Raw genomic sequence first — 23,841 nt, forward strand, 5'->3', positions numbered from 1 at the left:
GTTTGGAGCTTTACCCCAACAGCAACGGTTGTCAGTAGAGGGGTAAGATGGTGCTGTGGAGTGAAAGACTTGTGAGGTGATAAAGAAGAGGACGACGGATGTGTTTTAAATCGTCAGATGACGGCTTTCACTCCCAAAGACGCACACGCGTTCCTGACTCTGTTAACACTAATCTATCGTTGACACGCCAACACCTCCATCATGCCTTGTCGTCTTATCCGGCCCTCCAGCCACAGGGTGCTCTGGATTATCATCAGTATTTGAGGCCATGAGCCAAAGTGAGACATTACAGAGGTGAAAGGTCAGTGCCGGGAACAGAGCGGCCGGTAAAGAGTTAGCATCCGGATAAAAGACACTTCAATAGGGGGGGAAGATTAAACCTGAAGTCTCATTACGTTGCCTCAAAGGTTCTCAAACCCCCCGGGGGGGGGGGGGGGGGCGGGGGAGCTGAAGAGGGGAGAGATGTGAGCCAAAGATACTGCAGGAGGCGAAAGCGAGTGGCATAAAAACAACAGGAAGTTAGTTATTGAAGTGTGACCGGATGATTTGCCCTGCTCATCATCACGGTCACACACAGCGGCACATGCAACCATTATACAATATGTACTGTACCTCATGATGCTTATTGTTAGACCACTCCTTTGTTCTCCAGGAAGGAAACAATGTGGCACACACACACACACACACGCATCCACGCACACACACACACAACATTGGATCAACACTGATTAATCGCTAATTAGCTATTTGGTGCAACATTTAATTGACAACGAAGCGACTTTTGGAGGAGCCACAATTGTCACCGGTTTAATTCCGAAGTTGCCGTGCTCTCCTAATTTGCTGTGTAATTTGTTGCGTCTCGTGTGCTCGTGCAGCACGCACACACACACACACACACACACACAAACAGGAGCGTTTCAAAAAAGCGTTCCCCTGTGTCTTTCCTGCTGTCCTCCACTCAAGGAGGTAGAATTAATGAGCAGCCAACAGTCTGCTTTAATGACTTCCTGCTTACCTAATGTTTAAAAACTCCACTTGTCAGCGGCGTGTTATCGGCACTACTTTCCCGTGCCTTTGATTGTTGAGAGAGTAAGAAGACACGGATGTAAGTATTCGTTGTGTTTTGGATGCTGAATCACAGTCCAATTTGTCACAATCGAAAACCAAAAACTGCAATTTTGCAGAGTAAGGGGATATTTACATGTCGGTTCATTACTAGAGTGATCTTTTTCACATTCATGTGATCTGTTGAAAAAGCATTGATCACAGCATCTTTAATGAAAAGGAAGAATGTTGCCCATGCAGTACAATGATAGAAGGCGATAAAGCAGGATCACAGAAGAAAACAATAGAGCTAGAACATGTAGAATTTCTCTTTCTATTCATGGTAACGTCCTGTTTAGAAACCTGAATATAATCATCCACTAACCTGGCGCCACATCTACACCCAGTCCATCGAGCCAAATGTTTCAGTGTTTCAGCTCTTGAAGGGAAGTGAGGGACAAATGCTCAATGGAGGAGCATCCTTACTGTCTCTTCTTTCTTTTCTCACCACTTCTCTAGAGGATTTTAATTTTTAATAGACAGCGAAACAGACAATTGACTGTTTTCTGTTCATTTCCCCAAAGGTTTTAGCACGGCACTTTGTTTAGGAAACGCTGCCAGATGATGCAGAAGTGTCTTCGATAAACACAGAAGAACGACGCTTTCCCAACGGAGCGCTTCTTCCCCGTCATATTGACGAGTGGTCAGCCGTGCTCGTGGATCCAATCTTCCACAGGTCCCCGCCCGGAGACAGCTGACTGACGTGGAAGAAAGACAACGCGAGGTTTACTCATAACCCCGTCCCTGATTTAATGGATGATCTCTCTTTGGTTTGTCTGCCCTGCAGGTGCGTCGGGCCAAGACTCCAAGATTGTGTCGGGATGATGGACAGGTAAGAGATCTCAGGTTACACACTTGTGACGTGGGACTGGGAGACCAGCATCAGACCCTGCCACTACTCATTAAACTCTCTCAGGATACTCATTAAAACCAGAGTGCAGACACTTTTTGTATCCTGTAATTGATGGATGACTTAGGAATGTTTTGCTCCGGCGTGAATCTCGTGGCCTAATTTGTGCCACTGTTGACATTTATTCAAATGTGTCAGTGGACTGTCATTTTCATTATGAAAGAGAGTAAAAAATATTCCGCTTTTATGTGATTTTAATGTTCCGCATTTAGAGATCTAAAAGAGTTGCAACTGACTTGTGAAATTGTTCCAGCTCGAGTTGATTTTCCGCTAGCGGTGGTTAAACGTTAACGACAAACATCTCTAAAACGTACCGTTTCTAGCAGGCTTAGCAAAGGGTCAATTTAGAGAAAGTATTTTGTGCCACACGACCTAAATAGCCTGAAGACAAAACAACAACAAAACGTATTAAAAATGCCCATAAAAACAAGTGATCTTTACAGTTGGAGAAAACTCTAAAGAGTGTTGAACTCATTAGAATTCAACCAAACCAGCACAGCCATAAAAAGGGGGTCTTGAGCTCCCTTTTAAGAGAGGAAATGAGACCTTTTTGTTGTTTTCCCCTGGTAGGCTTCTGCTGAGTCTCTATTCCCAGAGTTGTCCTTTTGCTCACACAGTGGCATTATTTCCTCCGTCTCATCTGGTGACCTCGCGTCGCTTGTTCTGCTGTAAACCCTTTCCTCCTAATTGGAGAAGTCCTCACCCGTGTCTCTCACCTGGTGCTGTCACACTCTCTGTTTCTTGTCCCCCTTTCTCTTCCCTTTGCTCCTCTTTCTTCTTTATTTTGCTTTTCATTCCATCTCTTTTAATTCCCTCCACTGTTGTATTTCTCCTTGTCTCCCCCCCCCCCCCCCCCCCCCCCCAATCTCTATTTAATTCATTCCAAACTGCTGGATTACTATTCACCACATGGCTGTATATTTCATTATGTCGAGACCCGCAGCCCTCTTTGTAAATTCCAAGCCCTCCCCCTCCTTCTGTTTCGTCAGAATCGATTCGGCAAAAGCTGCGGCACCTTGCCCGCCCATAGCTCCACGGTACAAGAGTCTTCCATTAGCTGCTAATGGCCTTTACAAAGAGAAGAGCTTCGCACTTCAGGTATCTGGTAGAAGCAGGTGTTATTTTGTTTCTATGCGGTTGTGTTTTCAAAAGATGAAGAGGGTAGTGAAGATTCTGGCGAGACGGTGAAATGGAATAGGGATAGGAGGGGCAGGATAAAGGAAAAGAGAGTCATAGAAGGACCGATTTGAGTGGTGCCATAACTGTAGTCACAAGCGCAAGAGCTATGTAAATGGCAAAAGCATTAGTGCCATCATTAGAGCTTTTAACTTCCAACCTTTAGGCTGGACTTGACTCCTGATGATTACGAAGCAACTTGTGAAGGGCTGACGCCTTTAAATTCTCATTTCTATGGAGCGATTGTCACATCTAACTTACAGCGTGAAAACATGGTCACTTTCTTTCTTTTTATTGCCGAGCTTGCCTTGTTGTCTCGCGTACTCATTACAGACGAGAGAGAATAAGATTGTAGAAACGCACAGGAAATAGCCGTGTGAGAGAGGCCCGATAGGGAGGGGTGCAGAGCGAAGAGAGCAGGAAAGAGCATCTCAGCGGCAGCCTATCAAGCTGAAGAGTCCAGATTCTAAAAGCAGAGGGTTGAATCTGAAGTGGTGAGAGTATTTTATTCGTACTACAGCAGGTTGGAGAATTCATCAGCATCTTTCCAAGTGCCTTTTTTGTTTTGTTTCTACGTTTCAGCAATAGCAATGTTTCTTCTCTTCCCTCGTCTCTACAGGACACCACTAATAGCGGCCGGCATTATCGGCGGCCTATTCATCATCGTCATCCTGGCGCTCAGCGTGGCCGTTTCTGTCCGACGCAAAAGCATCAAGAAGAAGAGGGCCCTGCGGCGCTTCCTGGAGACGGAGGTGAGAGGGGGTCGAGGGACTTTAGAATACTATTTTTCTTTGTTTATTTTAGTTTGAGGTTTCAGATTTGGAGATTAGAGAGTTAATTGCTCCATTTTGCAACTACAGGATGAATTGGTTAATGGCTTTGGACAATTACCGCAGTGTAATGCATTTCATTGATCCCAGAGAGGAAATTGGGAATAGCTTCCACAAAGACGCTTCCCTTGTTTTAATGTGGCAAAAACTGAAGAAGGCAAAGTTTTAGTTTGCTGAACAAGCTAATCATATTATTTATATATTTCTTATTTTTGGGTGCGGGGCGTCCCCCTTTCTTTGAGTTGGTTAGAAATCCTTTATCTCAAAGTTGCAGTTGCACTTTTCCAGATGGATGCCAACCAAACTAGACTCACACGCAAACCTTGAAACTTTAAACCTTGGCTATGGTACTTAGCCAAACCACGCAGAGGGTTTTAAAGTTATGCACGGCCATCGATCTGGCCTTGAAGGGGGTTCATTTGTGGGGAAGCATCAGACAGCGGAGGAGACTTTATATTCAAAGGAGAAAGTCAAAGATTGTGGCGCGGTGAGTGCAGGGTTTATGTGTGCGTTCATGCTCCGGTTGATCACCTTTGTGCTGCTACGACGCGCCCTGTTTCCTGTGTGCCGCCCAGCGGTTATGTCACCGCCGCGGGTCGGCTGAGTGGCCTTGCCTATAGGAGTGGGGCAGGCTGCTTGTCAGTCTGCATTAGGATAATTTACAGGTAGAGGCTACAGTGTTATAGACAGCTGTCAGGCTAGAGACGGGAATTGCAGGAGGGCGGCCATGGGCAGTCTCTGCCTCATCCCAGCCACACTCATCCATCTTAATTACCCGGGCCCTGTTCCGACAGCCTCTTGACCGGGAGGGAAGCCTTCAGTCCGAGCAGAATCGCTAATGTACTGTCACAGAGAAGGAGAGGTGGTGCAGGATCCGGGTGGAGGGGCGCCTTCTCGCCCCCTTTTTGCATCTTCTAATATGTGCATTTCCACCGTGTGCATGCTTTGTACATACACACAGAGACCGTTTACTGACTGCATTCTCTATTCGAAGGAATAATCCAGTCTGTGAACGGAGATCAAGCTTGTCTGGATGAGGGGTTTGGGGACAGCGATGGCTCAGGGCCCCCCCCCCCCCCCCCCCCCCTCCCTATCTGCCATAGCTTTTTTAAACAGAGAGCTCACCTCTTGTGTCAGACAGGAAAGCGGTGCCTCCAGTGCACGCTGTCAGAACGTGATCTGAGCACTCAGCCGGCATTTCCATATCAAGGACACGTGTGAAGGCTGTGTTGACTCGCAAAACGCGCCACCACTTCATTTCTTTAATGTTGTCTTTGTTTTCATATTCTCTGCCTCTGTCTGTCTCTCGCATCCTCACCTTCTATTTTTCCTTTTTGTGTTCTCCATTTTGATCTCTGCAAGTCCATTTATCCGTCTGTCTCCCTTGAGAATAAGCACTTTATTCTTCTATCTTTTTAACTCTGTCTTCCTGTTTTTGTTGTTTCTTCCCCTCTCCCTCTCTCTTTCACCTTGAAAGACACATAGACTTTAAAGAAAAGAAAGTAAAAAAAAAAGCCAATCTCACACTGTGGTGGCTCTTAAAGAATCCCCTGAACACGAATTGCTTTGCTCGCAGGGAGCGACAGCACAAACAGCAGAGTCGCCCCACTGTTGCAGCTCCTAGGCCTTGAACTTTGACCCCAACCCAATGAAGCGGGACTAATGCACTTGGAAGGTCTTCTTCCAGCTGCTTTGTACAGACACGGGCCGTGCGAGTGTTTCAGCACCACAGGCTGTGGACAGCTCTCACGCTGCTTACGCGCTCTCTTCTGCTTTCCTCCAAGAAGGATTTCAGCATTCGGGGGAGCTGGACAGCTCCCGTTGTTCGCCGCGGGGCGGGGCCCGGCTGAACGGAGGCACAGGATGTCATTACAAATGCATGCAGCGCAGCCGGGCATTGTTCAAATACCCTGAACCTCTTGTTAAATTTAATTCAAGGTCCCGGAGATTCAAAAGACACCAAAATATGTCATGTTGGATATCACAGAGAGCGTTTCTGTTCGGTATACGAGCTCAGCCGAAAAAATGAAGCAGACACACAAAACATATGCACTTATTATGAAACAGTCAAATGCATCAGGGAATTTAATCTTGCAGGGACATTAGAGTCCATTTGACCTGCTTCTAGTTTCCCCTGTTATCATTACAGGCTTGTTTCCAGCGATGTCCGCCTGGTCCTGTAGAGCTCCAGTAATGCTCTACATGGTTAGCTGGATCAGGTCTGCCCCAGCCAATCGGGAGCTAATCAGGTGCAGGCACAGTAGAGAGTGCTCGGGCTCGGTGCCAGTGGTCGAAACACTCGCGGGCCCCATGACTATACTTCAGGAAAAGAGCCTCGGAGAGAAGAAGACATCTACAGGCATTTGTACGACAGCCAACTCTAAGTCCTGAATTCCAGGTCTCTCAGAAATAGATTTCCACAAGAATGCATGTGTAGTAACTAAGAAGTGAAAGGCTGCTCTTTAAATGCAGATAGCGGAGGACAAGTGCCGCTGGGATGGGCTCGCTAATACCAAAGAATGAATGCCCTTGCATACTGATAAGCACGCCTCCCCCGCTATCGTGTGCAAATGGCCTTAATGAGCTCACTCTGTGTCATTGTGGTTTCCAAAGTAACCCGCGAGAATATTTTACTGGGCCATCAAGATATCCCAAATTGGAGGCTAAGGACGGTGCGGGGGATGTGAGGGAGCAAATGTTCGGTTCTGTGACCTTACACGCCGTCAGACAGATCCTGCTGTCCTGCATTGTACAGTAGAACCAAATCTCATGAGAGAATTTCACCACTATCGGGCCATTCCGACGATAGAGAGCATAACTTAATCATTCCCAGAAACAAATCCATATTTGGCACGTGGCATAAGTTCGGTATTTTTACAATAGACGGGAGCGGTTGTCAAAAATATCAATCAAAACTACAACCAGATATCAGCTGATTGTGTCGCCTGATTTCAATTACACGATGCAGCAAATGTAGCATTGTATGTGGGGGATGTTAACATTGAAGCCCGTACCCGAGGGCTCGCAGTGCAAGCGTATGTTTGAGGACGTTGTTTACTTACTCGATACAGAATAATTCTGTGAATGTATTCCTGCTCGAGGCTTGAGCATACTGCTCATTTGTCCAATGAAGCATCCGAGTCCAGCGCACCGGTGAGGCTCATTTGGCAAAGGCACGGTGCATTATTAGCCGGTAAATAAAGTGGCGTGGTGAGTGTGTGTGTGTGTGTGTGCGAGTGAGGACGAGCTCCAGAGAGTTTTGCAGGCCATGGGTGTGCATCTTATTTAATAGACCTCTCCTCTCCTCCCCTCATCAGTCCGGCCCGGCTTCGTCCTAATGAAACAATAACAGCCGCAGCCTGTCGCCATCTGCTCATTCTACTGCTCCATCACCTCCTCTCCTCCTCTCTCTTACTGAATCTCTCCATTTCACTTGTTTTCAGCGTGTGCGCCAGCAAATCAAATAATGCTCTTTGGCCAAATACAGCGCTGATATGACGGATGTGACAAAAGCTTGTCCTTCTTGCTGTCGATAAAGTCTGCAGTCAGTGCTTCTGTGTACTTAAATGTTAGACATTCACAACCTGGCAACCCAGAAGTTATTGTCATTTAATTGCTCATTTCTATGCGACAGTGCTCATTCGTCATTGTTGACATTTTAATTATCAATGTTAATGTTGTTTGTTTCCTTTGTGTCTTTATTTAAACATATCATGTTGTTGTTTTTTAAGATTCAATATGTACTTTGCAGAGGAATGTGAAGGAGAATTGCTTAATCCAGGGGCTCCAGGGGTATCTATCAATAACGGAGACATAGGTTATTAGCAGAATACCAATCAGAATTCAGCAGCATTTTAAAAAAGCACACGTGAGGCCAGTTGGCGGTGGCGGTTTTGTCCCCGTCAATCAAATGTGATTAAAAATGTGAGTAGTGATGAAGCAGATGAGCCGAGTTCTTGAGTGCTGAGCTCTTCTTGATTGTTGCTTATTTAGTTGTGAATATTGAATCTAAGATTTGAAGTTCTCAGGGGCTTTAAAGTACGCTTCTTTTAGAAAGTGGCACCAACACCGCATCCTTTCTATCACCAGTATTGGACAAAATCTTCATTTCTTCTTTGTGCTATTTTTTCAGCACACATACAAGTTAATTGGTTCATTCCTGACCATGGATGGAGCATCTGATAAAAGACGATTTCACTTCGAGGTCCAGCAGTTCTGGAGCTTTTGATCAAAACACATAGTTTGCCCACAAAACTGTTATAGAACTGTTGGTGTTCAAGATGAATACGGTTTCAAGACACAGCAGACTAAGATGGAGGTTTCCACTGTTACACAATCCCTGAGTCATGCTCTAACTGCCACAGCGCCTCCTGTCATCTCGTTCACTTCCCCTCGGTATTTATCCCTCGCTCTCCCTCCGCCGCCTCCGTCCGCGAACTCCCTTCCTGCGGTGACAGCTCCGCGGCCTTACGCTGCGCCTCCAGGCCCCCGGGCCATAACAAACAGACATTAAACGACATGTCATTGCCGAGCTGCGGGCAATGTCATCCATCCTGGCGGCCCCGGCCCCGGCCCCGGCCCCGGCCCCGGCCCGGCGGTGCGATCGCCGGTCCTATTGTGCTGATGGTTTTATATCGCATTAAGTAAGTGTATGGCTGAGCGGCTGATATATGGTCTCATTATATTGTTTGATGGCCGTGGCTGAGCTGGGTGATTATGCCGCTGATAAACCGCGGCGAATGAGGGACCCCGATAGGCTGATAGGCTCATTAAGACATGTATTGATCAGAGGCATTGACTTCTTGTGTGTGTGTGTAGGTGTGTGTGTGTTTTGTGGTCGGATATGGGCTTCCATCCCTGTGTGTTTGATGTTTATGAGCGTGAATTTGCATGTGTTGTCAATATTTGTGTGCACTGTACATGCATGTCATCTGCATGTGTTCAGAGATGTGCACTACATGCTGCCATATTCGTGTGTGTGTGTGTGTGTGGCTCTTCCAGCCCTCTGGCTCAGGTCTTTTCTCTGCTTGGTTACAGGTGCCAGCTCCATGCTCTTTTATATTTAGCAGCCGAGGCTTTGTGGAGCGGCTAGTGGTGAGGCGGGTGGGTGGCCGGGCCAGCTGCTGGGATCGCTGCTCGGTGTCAGCTGTTACTGGCAGGCAGGCAGCCGCGGAGGAGGCTCGTCATAACCTTGAATTGGAATTGTTGTGTGTGTGTGTGTGTGTGTGCACAGCTGGTGAGCCGCCACTGGTTGTCGGCTGTGATAGCAGCTGACACCGGGCTGTGATTTGTTCAGCGGTGGGCACGCCGCGGTCCACGCCGGGTACTGCCAGCCCGGACAGAACTTCACGTTCACACAGCGGAATCATTTTGTATTTCATGAATGCGTGTGTGTGTTTGTGTGACTATCAGGACAGTGCAGTCACTGTATTTTGGCTGCGCATAATCACCTCGCACTTCTCTTTCCAAGATCTCTTTGCTTATTATGTTAAAAGGGAGCGATCGCACCCTGAGGCACACTCTTAAGAAATGTTTTCAGCATTCAGCAAAACAGAGGCTTTCAGGTTCTACAACAAAAGACGAGAGGAATGTTTTTTATGCTTTTCTCTTTTCGCACTGGAACAGGTGACGAACACATGAATAACAGTTTGAATGTGTGTGTTTTTGTCAGCTGGTGGAGCCCCTGACCCCCAGCGGAACGGCCCCTAACCAGGCTCAGCTGCGGATCCTCAAAGAGACTGAGCTGAAGAGGGTCAAGATTCTGGGTTCTGGAGCTTTTGGAACCGTCTACAAGGTCAGTGTGTGTGTGTGTGTGTGTGTCTGTGTCTGCGTCAAAGCACCTGCCATCCTTCACACACTCCTCGCTCAGATGTGGCCGCCTCCGCATTATATATCAAACAGCGGCAAGTCAGCTAGAAGGCGAGGAAAGACACTCGAGAAGTTTCTTTCAAGTAGAAGCGCCCCTGCGTGACAACCTAAACAATAAGCGTAAACATGTCCCTTTGTAGCAGCGTTCCCTGACAGACATGAGCCGAGGGCGGCTCAAGGGCCTGGGACAGGAGCGGCTGTTCGCTTGCCAACTTCCCTGCCCTTGGCAGAATTATTCACACCACCCCGAAACTCGGCAAACTCAGTGAATAAATACGGCATTCGCTTTACATTCCTCTCTAGTACAGTACTGATGGGCCTATTTGCTTTTATCGCCATACTTTAATACAATTAATCTGCATACACAGTGATACATGAATTTATCGCCATGTTATGATCCAAAGCTCTTCGCTTGGGTTTATTTCGGCACCATACAGTGAGTAGAAGTGTTTAATCTTTTATTTTAATTTGAGGAATGAAGCACAGGAAGTACCCATCAAAATCATCAGCGCCTCAGCTGTGGGTGTTTACTGGGACTGTATTTATGGGGGATTACTTGTGTGTTTCAGGGCATCTGGGTCCCGGAAGGTGAGACGGTGAAGATCCCTGTGGCTATTAAAATCCTCAACGAGACCACGGGCCCCAAAGCTAACGTGGAGTTCATGGACGTGAGTGTTTATATCGCGGCGGCTCGTGTTCGCGAGACCTGCCCGAGCCCGTGTCACTCTGTGGGATTGTGCATTCGGCGATAAATTCTTACGAGAGTACCATCTCAGTCAGAGCCAGTAATAAAGCAAACTCCACTGTGCTGTACAGCCAGGCATGTATTGAACGAGACTCTATTAAAAAACAGCACTTGTTTATGAGATATGGCTTTATTGGAATCCAGGAGCGATAGAGGAGGAGGGAGGGAACAAGCTGGGGAGTTTCCAACTCTTCCCACCTTATCTTCGTCACCTCTCTCCTCTGTCCTTTCTTCCCCTCTTCCTCCCTCTTTTACCCATCTTTCTTTTCACACCGCAGTTTACTTATCACCAGGTTTTGCAAAAAGGATGGTAGTTCATCTTCAATATTGTTTTGGATGTTTGCCCAGCTGTTTAAATCTTCTGCAGCTCTGCATCCAACTTCTTCCAACTCCATCTTTTCTTCTTCTTCTTCTTTTTCTTCTTGCACACAAACCAAACCATGTGGAGTAGATCTTGCTCTTCTACTTTGACAGTAAAGCTAAAATGATAAGTTGATTTATTAGTTGATTCATTTGCCGATTTGTCATTTTTCAAGCAAAAAGGCCCAGAATGCTCCTGGTCCAGCACCTCAGAAACATAAATCTGTGGGTGTTGAGACATTGGTCAGACAAAACAAGCCGATATGGAACATGTCACCTTGGACTTTTTCATAGACGATAAATTACAGTGAATTGCCGTGTTACTGAAACAACATGGCTGTGCTTCCATCGTTTATTTCCCTTTCTGCCCATTTTTTTTCATCTTCTATTCTCTCCCTGCATCTTCCCTCCACCTCCCTCCTCTCCCTTCTTTCCCTCCCTTCCTCTTCCCCCTGTTTCTCCCAGCGGGGGCCTCTGTCCATCCAGAGCCAATATGCTCCGTCTGCCGGCTTGTTAAACAGCAATCTAAAGGCAGGCTCACGCCTCGCCGCTGGGAAACTGGCCACTGGAGTGCCAGCTCCAAAACGCACTCCGAAAATCCACACATATAAACACCAATAACCAAACGGCGCGCACTTTACAACAAAAGGCTCCCCAGGTGGTGGCGGCCTTGTATGCGCGAGCTGCAGGCTGATTTGTTTGTGTCGGCAGAAATGTGAATTTTGAGTGAGTGGGTTGATTATTCCATGTGAAATGCAAAAGCCTAATACAGCGCACTAAATTAGTGCATATCGATGCACACACACACACTTTCACAAGTGTGTGTGTGTGTGTGTGTGTGTGTGTGTGTGTGAGGGGGAGTGAGCTAGATTGGAGAGGGGGGTCAGCCGGCAGTAATGGAGGTCAGCGCTCGGGGAGACGAGAGAGAAACCAAAGCGCACACACACGCGCACACACACACACACAAGTCCACGTTACGTTTGCAGCGGGAGTGGAGCGCCGGTGCAATAGTATAGCCAGACATGGGTTAGGAGTCGCGGGTCTTTTGGGGTCACAGCGAGAATAAAAGCGCTTTCTTCTACTTTCTGTTACACACACACACAGGTGTCCTCCTTTGCTCTTCCCCTCCCTCCCGTCTTCTTCCTCCCTTCATCCCGAGGTGTGAGGTATGCATGGCAGGGGGTGGGGGGGGGTGGGGGGGGGGGTGAGCAGGTGGTTTTATGAAGTGGAGATGTAGTGGCACTACCTTGGGCCGCGAGGCTCTGTTTAAATCAGGCCACTGATGGTGCCAAAAGCCTCTCTACGGCCTATTGCCCCCCCCCCCCCCCCCCCTCTCTTGTTTAGAATTAATCCACTCACACCTACACCGCCACCATTCTCGCCTCCAAGCTCATTCTTTAGCACCTGAATTTAAAAAGGCACCTCATCTATATATCAACTGCCCCGGGGGCCGAGCCTGGATATACACCTCCTCCTCCTCCTCCTCCTCCTCCTCGACCGTTTGCCTCGCGCAGACACAGCAAGAGGGAGACGAGGGGAGCGACTGAAGTGAGCGTTTTTTAAGCAGCAGCTCCGGGTTGCAGCTTCTGCTCTGCCATAATGCACATTCACGCCGGCCACGAGTACCAGCCCTCGCCTATCATAACACTTCATCACCACCACACATCCTGCTTGCAGCACCGCAATAACAATTACCCGACGTTGAGTCCCAACTGTTCAAAACCTCTTCGGCCATCTGCCGCAGGAGGGGATGAGAGAGATGAGACGGAAAATGCATTTACACGCCATATCAAACCGGGGAGAAAGCCTGTGAAATCAGACACGCAGTGACTCTGTGTTCGGCGGTGTCGGTGCGACAGCTAAGAACCTCTGTGTTTTATGCATGTTAAAATATAAATGAAAGAGGCTGCGTTTGTGCAGCTTTGAAGGGGGTTTCTGCAGGATTTTCTCGCACAGTGGGAATACTCTGTGGACAGATGCTTTGCATGCAGATATAGTCATCATTCCACAAGTCTAAATTCATGCATCTAACTCCAGCTGCAGAAGGAAGTCGTATCCGTGGGTAATAGATGCAATAGACTCCCAAGGTGCATTTTAGCAAGAACATCCGATCACCAAGCTTGAAGTTCAGTTACTCTCAGATTACTCTCCTATATTTGCCACAGTTGATAAATTATGTTTTGGGTAAACAGAGGACGAACTGAAATGCAACAACCTTCTTAGTCCCTCTTTGTCCCGCTTTCCCCCCCCTCTCACCCAGGAGGCCCTGATCATGGCCAGCATGGAGCACCCCCACCTGGTGCGTCTGCTGGGCGTCTGCCTGAGCCCCACCATCCAGCTGGTCACCCAGCTCATGCCCCACGGCTGCCTGCTCGACTACGTGCACGAGCACAAGGACAACATCGGATCGCAGCTGCTGCTCAACTGGTGTGTCCAAATCGCCAAGGTAAGAGACGGCGGTCCGGTCAGACGAGACGGGGACGTGGCTGTTGCTGCACCGTACGTGTTGGCAGGTGTGAGGGTTGTAATAGATATTTGTGTTAATGTTGCGTGAGCTTTTCGTTTCCCCCTCAAGCCAGAATGTGACGGATGGTGACACGTAGAAAGTCCACAAGCTCAGATTTATTTGCAGAGTTAGGGTCTATTGTTGTTGACTTCTTAGTTATAATCTCCTCCAGTTCGCCCCCGTTGATCCTAATTATCCTCCCTGCTTGACATGCTGATCATTTCCACCACCCTTCACAATGACACGGGAGGGCCACTGACGTTGTTTCCGCAGCAACATGCCTAGTTTGCTTTGAACTCCGTCTTAGAAGAGCATCAACACGCATTATTCTCTCAGGGAATGAGTGGCGGAGCGAGGAGTCAACAAATGAAACACCCCTTCTCTGCCACACAAACAAAAATCTGCACCCCGGATTCGTCGAAACAGCAGTAGGGCTCGAAATAATTGTGTGTGCTTTTGCTTACCCAAAAAGAACATTGGTGTTGTCTTTGCAAACGAAGTCAACGCGGCCAGACTGCTCGATAGTGTAACTGCTGGGTGAGATTTAACATCTCCGAGTTATAACTCTGGGATGGCAGTAGGGTGCTATTACATGATGTGCAGGCATCTGCTGTGACACAGAGGCAACCCCCCCCCCCCCCCCCCCGACACACACACACAACCCCAGGCTGATTTACCGCTGGCACTGATCAGCCTGATAGGATTTTAGACAAAACAACAACTGTTAATATTCCACCAGATTAGTTTTAGTGCCGTTTTGCTAATGTGTATTGTGAAGATGGACGGTTCTTCCCAATGAGCTTTCAGCTCCCTGCTTCCAGTGCATCTGAAATTGCAGTCAGTTATTTTTTTACTGGTCAAACCAAATACTTCGTATATGCACGAAGCATCTGTGTTGCTTTTACTGCAGGCCACTGATCCATTTATCACAACGCCATTATACTAAACAATTTCCCCCGTTGCAATGGAAACACAGAGGTGACGCCGCTTCACTTATGTTAGTTATTCATAGCTTTGTGCCTCTTGAGCATATTGAATAGCGACCCGATATCACAGAATGCTGTGTCCCTGTGATCGCGGCCCCCGCTGAAGTGACACTAAATTACACAGAAATGAGGCATAGAACTCCCCGGCACGTCCAAGGTGACTGGGACAAATAGACTCCGGGGATTTTCCAAACATGCAGTCAGACAGTTGTGGCGTTCATCTGATCCCTGATCAGATAAATTACCATGTGTGGGCGAGGGAGCACTGGATCAGCTGGGACCGGCTTGATGCATATATGATGTCGGTGAAAGAAAGTGTAGTGCGTCACATCTGGATTCTAAGAACGTGTTGAGATCTCAGCTGTTTGTAAGACTTCATACGAGCTCCTTACAAACTAGCATGCTGCCATGAAAAATAATGTCCTCTTTCTAAAGGACTCCTTTATGAGTCGGACTATTGGAATTGATTCATATTGGTCATCGTTAAAGGCAATATATCTGTCTAAGTCGGGGATGAGCGCTGTGGTTTCACGGGGTGGGGGGTTATTGTGGGAGGTCTTAACCCTTTATTCCCCCATGATGGATGATTCCCAAGAGCATGGGGAGCAGGTTGCTTAAGCTGGTACTTATTGCCGTAATTGGATTCGATTTCACCTGTGGCGGCAAGAGGGGGAAGTGTCAGTTTCTTAGTGGTTCCATAAGTGAGGAAGAGCAAGAGGGAGTATTATTCACAACCTTTCCTCGAACCCACACGGCACGGTGACATTCAGCTCTGTAGTAGTGTTGATTGTGATTGACTGCAATAACTGCAGTTCCGTCTTGTGGCTGCAGTGGAGAGTGTGGATGAAGGTGCTCGAGTTGATTGATTGGAAATCAAAGACTGATGATTAGTTTTCATCGAGTGGATTTGGGAATCAAATCAGTGGAGCCAGTGTGGTTTATTTGCCTGCTATCCTTTCCATTATTGCTTCCATTTCTGTCAATATGGAGACGCATCTCTCAGGATTACATGTGTAACGTCATTATTTTCATTTGTTTACGAATCGAGTATTTATTAGGTCTTTACAAAATTCCATGGCAGTCAATCCAGTAGTCCAACTGGCCATCCTTTGAGCCATGTCGCTAGCAGGGCTAGAAACTAAGCCAAACTGCTCATGGGTGAATTTGATTAAATGTTGATTCCACTCCTTACTGATACAGCTATGTGTTCCCAGTTACAGCAGGGAGTCCATTTAGCAGCATGTGCTCCAGACCGGTCAACCCGAGCACACGGAGTCGAGCTAAATGCTCACAGCATTAAAGCCAGAAAGCTTGTTTCCTCTGTTTTATTAGCCTCATGGATCTTCCATCACATGGCCCCGAGCTATTTTTTTCAAGCCAGAAAAAGACTGACATTCTCTGCGGTGTGTCCGTGAGCAGTAACGCTTCTCCCCATTCATGTGTGCGGTTTTGCGCCCCGGTGTGTATCCGAACACGTGCTTGTGTGTGTTTGGGCATGTGAGCCCAATAAATAACTCGGAGCCCTCTTCTCTGAGGGATCTTTGCACTCTCAAGGTAATGATAGGGAGCCTGTCCTCCAGGACAAACAGCATCCTTACGAAGAGACACAATTTTCTAGCAAAGGGGAAAATCATTTTCCCTTGGTCTTCAGTTGGCTTTGAAAAGTATGTTGTTAAGATAGAGGAGCGAATAAAGGAGGTATTCAATTAAATAACACGGAGAGAGTAAAAAAAAAAGATCTTTACAGAATTCTGAGGGCCATGTAGTGGATATATTTTCCAAAGTACTTTAATTATATCTTATATTGTGAGTACCGGTAGAGGAATTATTGAGGGGCTTTATTTAAAGGAATAGTTGGGAAATTAGCTGGAGCCAGCACCCAGTTAGCTTAGCTTAGCATAAATACTGGACACAGGGGGAACAGCTAGCCTGGCTCTGTCCAAAGATAACAAAATGCTCAGGCTCAGTCAGATTGTGTTACTTTCAGACACAGGCTAGCTGTTTTAGCTTAGCTTTATGCTATGCTAAGCTAGGAAAGCTAAACTAACTAGTTGTCAAGTCCAGCTTCATGTTAAACAGACAGAAATAAGATTACATTTTTGGTAAGATATCAAAAAAGTATTGTTTTCCTTAGAGTAAAAGGAGCAATGCCACAATTACTCGATAACAAAAGTCAGAAAATCTATAAATCTATACAGTACTTGATTACCAAAAGTATTCATGAGTAATTCAGCTTGGGTTTCCTCCTCCATCCTCCAGCGGCAGTAAATATTGTCGATAATGAGGGAAACGTCAAGCACTTTGAAGAATGGCGCAGCAATTTTGGGTGAGACTAGACAGTAAACACAGAGAAACATCCTCCTTGCCGTGATCATTGCTCTCTATTGCGACGAGAATCAAGGAATGTAAGCATCATTACTTTGCTGTTTATGATTGCACTCCATAGCCTCCTATTCAGTAGCAAGGCAAGGGAAACCTTCCAATCATCGTTCCACAGTATATCACAAAGTGGAATGAAAGAAATGTCGACACAATGACGTCGGGATATATAATGACAGCACGGCGGGGACCTGACAATGTTTGACACAAAAGGAGGAATATTTACCTGTGAAATGTAGTGCAATAGCGATGAAGTGGCATGCAATGGAAACACTGAAGTACAAGTATCTCAAAAGTGTATTTGAGTGGATGTACTCAGTTGCATTCCAGAGCGTGCGATCATCGTAGTGTGTTTGGCCAAAGAGAAACGATAAAGCCTGTCCATACCAGCTGCAAAACGAACCAGGTGGAGGGAAACTTTCCTATTGTTTTCCTATTTCGCCATAATGTTGTGGCAATTTGCCAATCCACCCCCCCCCCCCCCCCCCCGCCACCATCGCCACAACAGCACAAACACCCGCCGTATGTGGGCTCTGACCCGGGCAGGTGACCGCTGCGCCGCAAATGGATTGGCCAAGGCCTGTCGCCAGGCAGTGACTCTTCATCACTGAGTGTTTTGGGCATTGAGATAATGGCCCCCATTAATCTCCAGCCACACTCAGGGCTGCCCCGCTCCCGCACTGCCACACACAATGACTGACGCTCGCATAGCGGCACACACATTCACATTATACAGGACACACACAGACGTCTCTTTGGATCCGTGCGAATGGCCTCTAATTTATTAGTCTCCATCTTTCCTTTCCTTTGTTTTTTCTCCTTTCCGATCTTTTTGTTCTGTTCCCTTCCTTTACTTCGTTTCAGGTGTGTTGTGTCTTTTCCTTTTCTTTCCTCTTTTTGGCTATACTGCCCTTCCCTTTTATTCCCCTTCTTTCCTCACCTAGCATATCGGTTTCTTCCTCTTTTTTCTTTTCTCTTCTTCCGTTCTCTTTTCTTCCTCTCTTATCCTTTCCTTGTCTCTCCTCCATCCACACATGAACAGCTACGTCTCCATCTCTGCCCATTTCTCAGTTTCCATGGTGGCCATGTGCTCGCTCGTGTTTATCGGAGGTCAAAGTTTACCCTACATCTCCTTCTACATTACCCGCTCCAGGCCACACATCCTCAAATGACCTCCATGGTTCTGTGTGTGTTTGCGTGTGTGCAAATGTTTGTGTAGTTGAAGAAAACTAGGGGGAAAAAAATGACCTCGTTCTCCAACTCTTCCTGCGTCTCCCTCTTGTCTCCATCTTCTCTTTATCACTCACTAACTCATTCTCTTTCCCTCTCTCACCCTCTCACACACACATATACAGAGTATTTTTTTTCATTAGGTTTTGGATTATTAATGGAATAATTAGGTTTGGGATGTATTTTAATGAACAAATCAATCACTGAATTAAATATGGGATCGGAACTGAGTGTATGCAGGGCTACGGGAGTCTTTTAATTTGCCTCCCCTCTCCCCTCTCCTCTCACTTTCTCTCTCCTCCGGCTCAGTATAATGAAAGTAAAATAGATTCGGCAAGTCGCTGTCCTGCCGGTGAAATGATTGGCTTTGACAGCGAAGTCTGGGCTGGACGAGGGTCTTGATTGTTTTTTTTTTGGCGGGTGGCTGCTTGACGGGGGCTGGTAATCTGGGCCACATTCAGGCATTCGCTCAGTGAGCGGTGAGGGAGTGGAGCGCCTCGTATAAACATACCCACGGGCGAACTCGTGGACTGACGTTAGCAAGACATGCCCTGCAGGGAAACCCCCCAGTTAGAGCAGCGCTCCGGTGTCATGGCGGCCCTGGATGACATTTTACAGATTGACAGTGCTAATGATGGCGCTGGACACCGTCCAACATGTCTCCCGTTGCGTTGTGGTAAAACATGCTTGGAAGCATGTGTGCGTAAGCAATGGTGTGATCGCTTAAATTGACAGTATATGCTTTAGAAAACTAAACACATGCAAGAAAATCCCAATCTTTGGCCCCATATGTGTGCATCCATGTGTTAATGTCCCTGTGTGTGCATCCACAGCAGATCGTGTGTTTGTGTGTTTAGATTTGCATCCCGTGGCGGCTCCCCAGGAGATGCCACCTGATGGCGGGAGATCCAATCTGGTCAAGCTTAGTGCGGAGCCCTCCGTGTCATTCGCTTCCCCGCAAAACACCGCTCTGTGCTGAGCAAACACATATCGCCTGGGCTTATTAGCCAAGCCTTAACACTCCTTCCTCCTCCTCCTCCTCCTCCTCCTCCTCTGCACACGTCAACCGGGTCAGCTAAATGAACATGTGGTCCTGAAATATGACATCAGATCAGTTGACTTTCTATGCAAAGTCACTTTTGGTGCCTACCTTGTGGCACCCCAAAGATGTATCTCTTTCTCCAACACATTGTTCCTTGTCTTTGTCTTGTATAGATTGTCCTCGTACATCTTGAGAGCCTCTCTTTGTCCCTCATTGAGAAACACTATAGCCAACTGTCTGCCAGGGCCCCCTAAAGACACACCATGGGCCTGCTCAGAAAACCCCCAGAGATCCTCTTGGAGCTCCTCAGAAGAGTCAGACGCACATATTTACATATGAAAGATTTCACAGAAAGATGCCATGAATACATTTTTTGTCTTCAAACAGCGCACTGCAGATATCTGTGCTTGTTGTCGTCCTGAGAATGTGAATACAACGTCTTACAGCAGGAGCAATTAGCTAAAGAGCCACGAAAACATTCTGCCACGCGCTGAAAGGCAATTAGGCAATTATGATTAAGACTGGAAAAATAACATGACTCCTGTCAACAGCGGTTGATGAGCGAACGCGATGCAGCCTGGAGGTGAAACCTATTGTTCTCCTTATTTGTCGCCGACAGGTTGAACATGTGGCGTGTGTTGGAGAACGTGAGAACCAAAGTTTCAGTGTATGGATGGATACTTTTATCCACGTTAGATGCTCAGGTTTAATGCAACTCAAGGACTGCTTACTAGCTTTTTTTCTGCTGCTTAAAGCTGCAGTGGCCAATATTATTTCATTATAATTTTGGTTGAAATAGTTCATATTAACCCTTGCAAAGCCAACGTGGAGAAGATCTCCTGAAAGTGCTGTGGATGAACCAGAGTTTGCATGTACTGTAATGCATACATACGTGTGTATAATGCTTTTAAACAGTAAGCATCCATGATATATACAGTATAGTGAATGATTGATGTGTTCAGTGCCACGCTATACATTCAATTTATTTTATTCCAGTCTGTATTTTCTACTAAAACACATACTAAGTTATAGTGAATTTAATACAGTCAGCAGGCTCTATGGTAGTGATCCATGTTCAGCACTTCACTTCCCGGGGGCTTCATTAATAATGCAGTCCCACAATTCTTTGCATCTCAGAGCACATCACGCCGTGATTACCAAACAGTGCAACCCATAATACTATTCTACATCGTAGAAAAACCCCAAAACCAACTAATGTGCACCCCGAGCAGTTTTCCCCTTTCTCCAAACACGTTCACAAATTCCTCCGCACACACACACACACACACACACACACACACGGACCAGTCCCCAGGAGTACGCACATGTCCCTGCTGATGCAACAAAACGAGGAGATAGGGTGGAGGCAGAGGAGGAAGAGCGCGAGGTGGAGGGATAAGCCCCCCCCCCCCGGGTCTTTCTAATTATCTGTAAGGATCAGCAGTGCTCAAGGATGCATAAGGGGAGGGATTTGACTGCCAGATCCACTGGGTAGGAAGGCCTGATTGGATCGGTCACCTCTCCCCGCACTTACCGGTGACGCCAGAAGCCGAGGCTCATTAGCCGCAGACGTATGCGCGGTGGCAGATGAGCGGCGGCGGCGGGAATTCGCCGGGGTTCTCCTGCAACTCGGTTTCTGTAATCTGCTCACTGCCTTTTCTTCCATTATCAAGTCCTACAAATGTCATTCTCAGAAAACAAGAAACTCCGCCTGCGTTCTGATTTGATTTAGTGCAATTAAGTTTCCATTTTCGACATAATAACAGACGCATTATGAACAAACAAAGGGAAATTATGCTCCTTTGTGTGCCCACGTATATGTAATCGTGAGCCCGAATGCTGGTCGAATCATGTCCGACGGCTTCCCGGCGTGATAATAACCCGCCGCGATAACACATCATAATGTCTCACTGTCACAGCAAGTAGTGGGCAACTTACAGGCGTGAAGGTTGCGCATATAGGCTGGTGCTCACTTGATTGAAATAAGGATCAGATCTCTTCTTTGTGTCTTTTTTCTTCTCCTCCCTCCTCTCCGTTTGCTTCACCTGTCGAACACCGAGGCTGCTGAGCTGTGGATGAGACAGACCCATCATTACTGTCCTCACCGCAGCCCACAGGCAACCTCCAACTTCACAGGATCCCGCTTGAGCGCAGATAATTGATGCTTGGGACAGCGTCGTCACCCAGCAAATGACATTTCGCCGCATCGCTGCAAATGTCATCTTTTGTCAGAGCTCATCACCGACACGATATAGCCAGAAGTGCTTTGTTTTGGACTTTAAGGAATTGCAACTCTACATCACCATCTTTCCTCGAAAGAGCGTGGATTCATCTCGCTGATCAAGTTGCTGTTTCCCCCTTTCTAATTCCACTGCAGCAGCCCAAAAACTATTGACATTTGCTCATGTAAATTTGCCAGCAGCGGTCTTTTATTGCCTGCACAGTGACATTTCGGATGGATCTGTATGTCCCGCAGGGGAGTTGAGATCATGGCGACAGAGCTCGGGATAATTTCACATTCGCTTCCCTCTCTTGAGGTGGAGGTAATTATTAAGAACGAAAGCAAGCAAGCACCGATCATTGTCGCGCGACATTGTTTAAACTCCCTCAGAGGGATTGCAAACCTCGCATTATCTCTCACTGTGTTCTCACACACACACACACACTCAAAAACACACTCCGCTCAGGTTGCTTTTTTTGCTGCTCTGTGGTTCCCGAACGGCTGAATGCGTAGTAAATGGGCCTGCAGCCTGACTGCTGCGCCACCACTGAGCCGTCGTTATATATGTCACATTATGTCACGTTCCGCTGAGTCGTCCATTAGCCGTCCAAACCATCCGGTGACGCACTTTGGAGCTTATTGGTTTCCAAGGAGATCTTCTTTTTTTTTTTTTAATGCAAATTGCTCCGTGCTGAACCGAGATGTGAGACGCTTTAGCAACAGATTTGTCTCCACTTTCAAAACAGTGTTTCAGAATAAACTCTGTGTGAGTATTCACCTGATTAAAGAGAGGAGCATCTGGACCTTGACTGGCTCATTCGTGCACACACAAACAAACATGCAATACAAACACACACACAGACACGCATGCTTTGGGGACCGCCGGCTCGGTGGGAATTCTATCTCCGGTGCAGCACACAGCGCGTGACAGACGACCACCTGCACCACCTGAGCGGGCCCATTGTGCACGCTCCTTATCGCACCGGTCCCGGTTCTCGGCATGCGGACAGTCCCACATTGCTCACATTGTTGCTGCCTCTTCGCCCGCTCGCCGGGGCGGTGGGGTTTCAGCGTGGGGGGGTGGGGGGGGGTACACCACATGCGGCGCTCTTATCGCTCCCTCTGGAAACAGACACCTCACCCTCTGGTTCCTGTACCGAACTCAGTGTGCTGCCTTTAATTTCCATCTTCTCTTGACATGAATTCGCAAATAAACTGTATTGCTTATGAGTTGTGTCCTGAAAACAATTGACCCACCGATGCTTCCTGGAAGAGCATGTTGCCTGGCAACAAAAACCGAACAGTCTTTCTGAATAGCTATTTCATGTCAGTGTATCGCTCATGTTGGCAATATCACAGACAAGCACCAGATCCGCCGAAGACCTGAGTTGAATTTATCACCTGCTGTACTCCATCACGTCCGTCCTCCTCTTTCTCCACTTACCGTCTAACTGCTCGCCTTTAAATGCAGCATCTTTTATTCCACAGCCCCCCCCCCCACACTGAGGTGCACTGCTCCCTGACGTTCCACACTACTCCTCTCTCTTACCGAAGACTCAGATCTTTAGACCCTTTTGTTTTCCTGCAGGAGAGACGGCTCAGATCGGGTCACAGAACAGCCGTGACCCGATCTGTTGCGTGCTTTGGAGAACTTTTAGTGTCTGTAAACAACTCAGGACTCTGCGGAGATTGAAAAAAACATACTTTCAGTGTTGTTTAAAAATGTAATTGTATCCTGCTCGGTAGCCGGCGTCAGGTCAGATAAATATAAAGTATTCACAGCAAACCACATCCTCTCACAAGTCATTTTACTCTTAAACGGAGGAAACAAGTAATTCAAAACCTTATATCCTCCATGTTACTCCGAGTTGAGTGTCACAATCAACACAACACAGAACAACAGAGCAGGCAGGTGTAAGGTATGAGCAAAGTGGAGATATGAGTTGGATGTAAAGTAGCGAAGAAGTAGAAGTAGCGTGGTGGTGCTATTTGGCTCCACGAGTCATTTTGTGACTCTTGCAAAGGTCAAAAGTACAATGTTTTAAAAAAAACTTCAGGCCTCAAACATAACCCGGTGTCATTTGGGATGTTCAACAGTGCTGCTGGGTCCTTGACCTTAATGCTCCGGTGTAGCATGTGGCTTAGCTCTCTGTGTGCTGTGAGAGCTGCATGGGAAAAGCACTCAAGGGACCTTTCACAAAGGATTTAAGTTGGTGTTTTCTGGAAACGGAGGCCTTCGCTGAACTGTACAAATGTATTAAAAGCTGCTGCTGCTGTACATCTGGTTCTGAACTCATGTAAACAGGCTAACCCACCATCCAAATTCAGGATTCAGTTACTTTTTTTTCCGAGGTGGATTATGTGCCATTTTGGAGCTTCAAGATGTGAGTAAACGGAAATAAACGACTTTCTGGCCTCTTTTTGGTGCTCCTTACGGCATTTGAAAGATTCAGAAAAACAACCAATCAGAGCAGGGGACTCTCT

General features: G+C 47.1%; 1 protein-coding gene across 1 annotated transcript in view; it reads left to right on the forward strand.

The window, feature by feature from the left end:
• The window catches only part of LOC142952936 (receptor tyrosine-protein kinase erbB-4-like), a 54,053-nt gene that overhangs the window by 18,473 nt on the left and 11,739 nt on the right, over positions 1–23,841 (forward strand). The window contains exons 13-17 of the mRNA XM_076094970.1: positions 1,892–1,936; positions 3,810–3,942; positions 9,692–9,814; positions 10,458–10,556; positions 13,254–13,439. Of these exons, the coding sequence (XP_075951085.1) occupies positions 1,892–1,936; positions 3,810–3,942; positions 9,692–9,814; positions 10,458–10,556; positions 13,254–13,439 (586 nt within the window). The remainder of the gene's footprint in view (positions 1–1,891; positions 1,937–3,809; positions 3,943–9,691; positions 9,815–10,457; positions 10,557–13,253; positions 13,440–23,841) is intronic.

This window comes from Anarhichas minor, unplaced genomic scaffold (assembly GCF_050575085.1).
Source record: "Anarhichas minor isolate MPS153535 unplaced genomic scaffold, ASM5057508v1 ptg000018l, whole genome shotgun sequence".
Taxonomy (NCBI): Eukaryota; Metazoa; Chordata; class Actinopteri; order Perciformes; family Anarhichadidae; genus Anarhichas; species Anarhichas minor.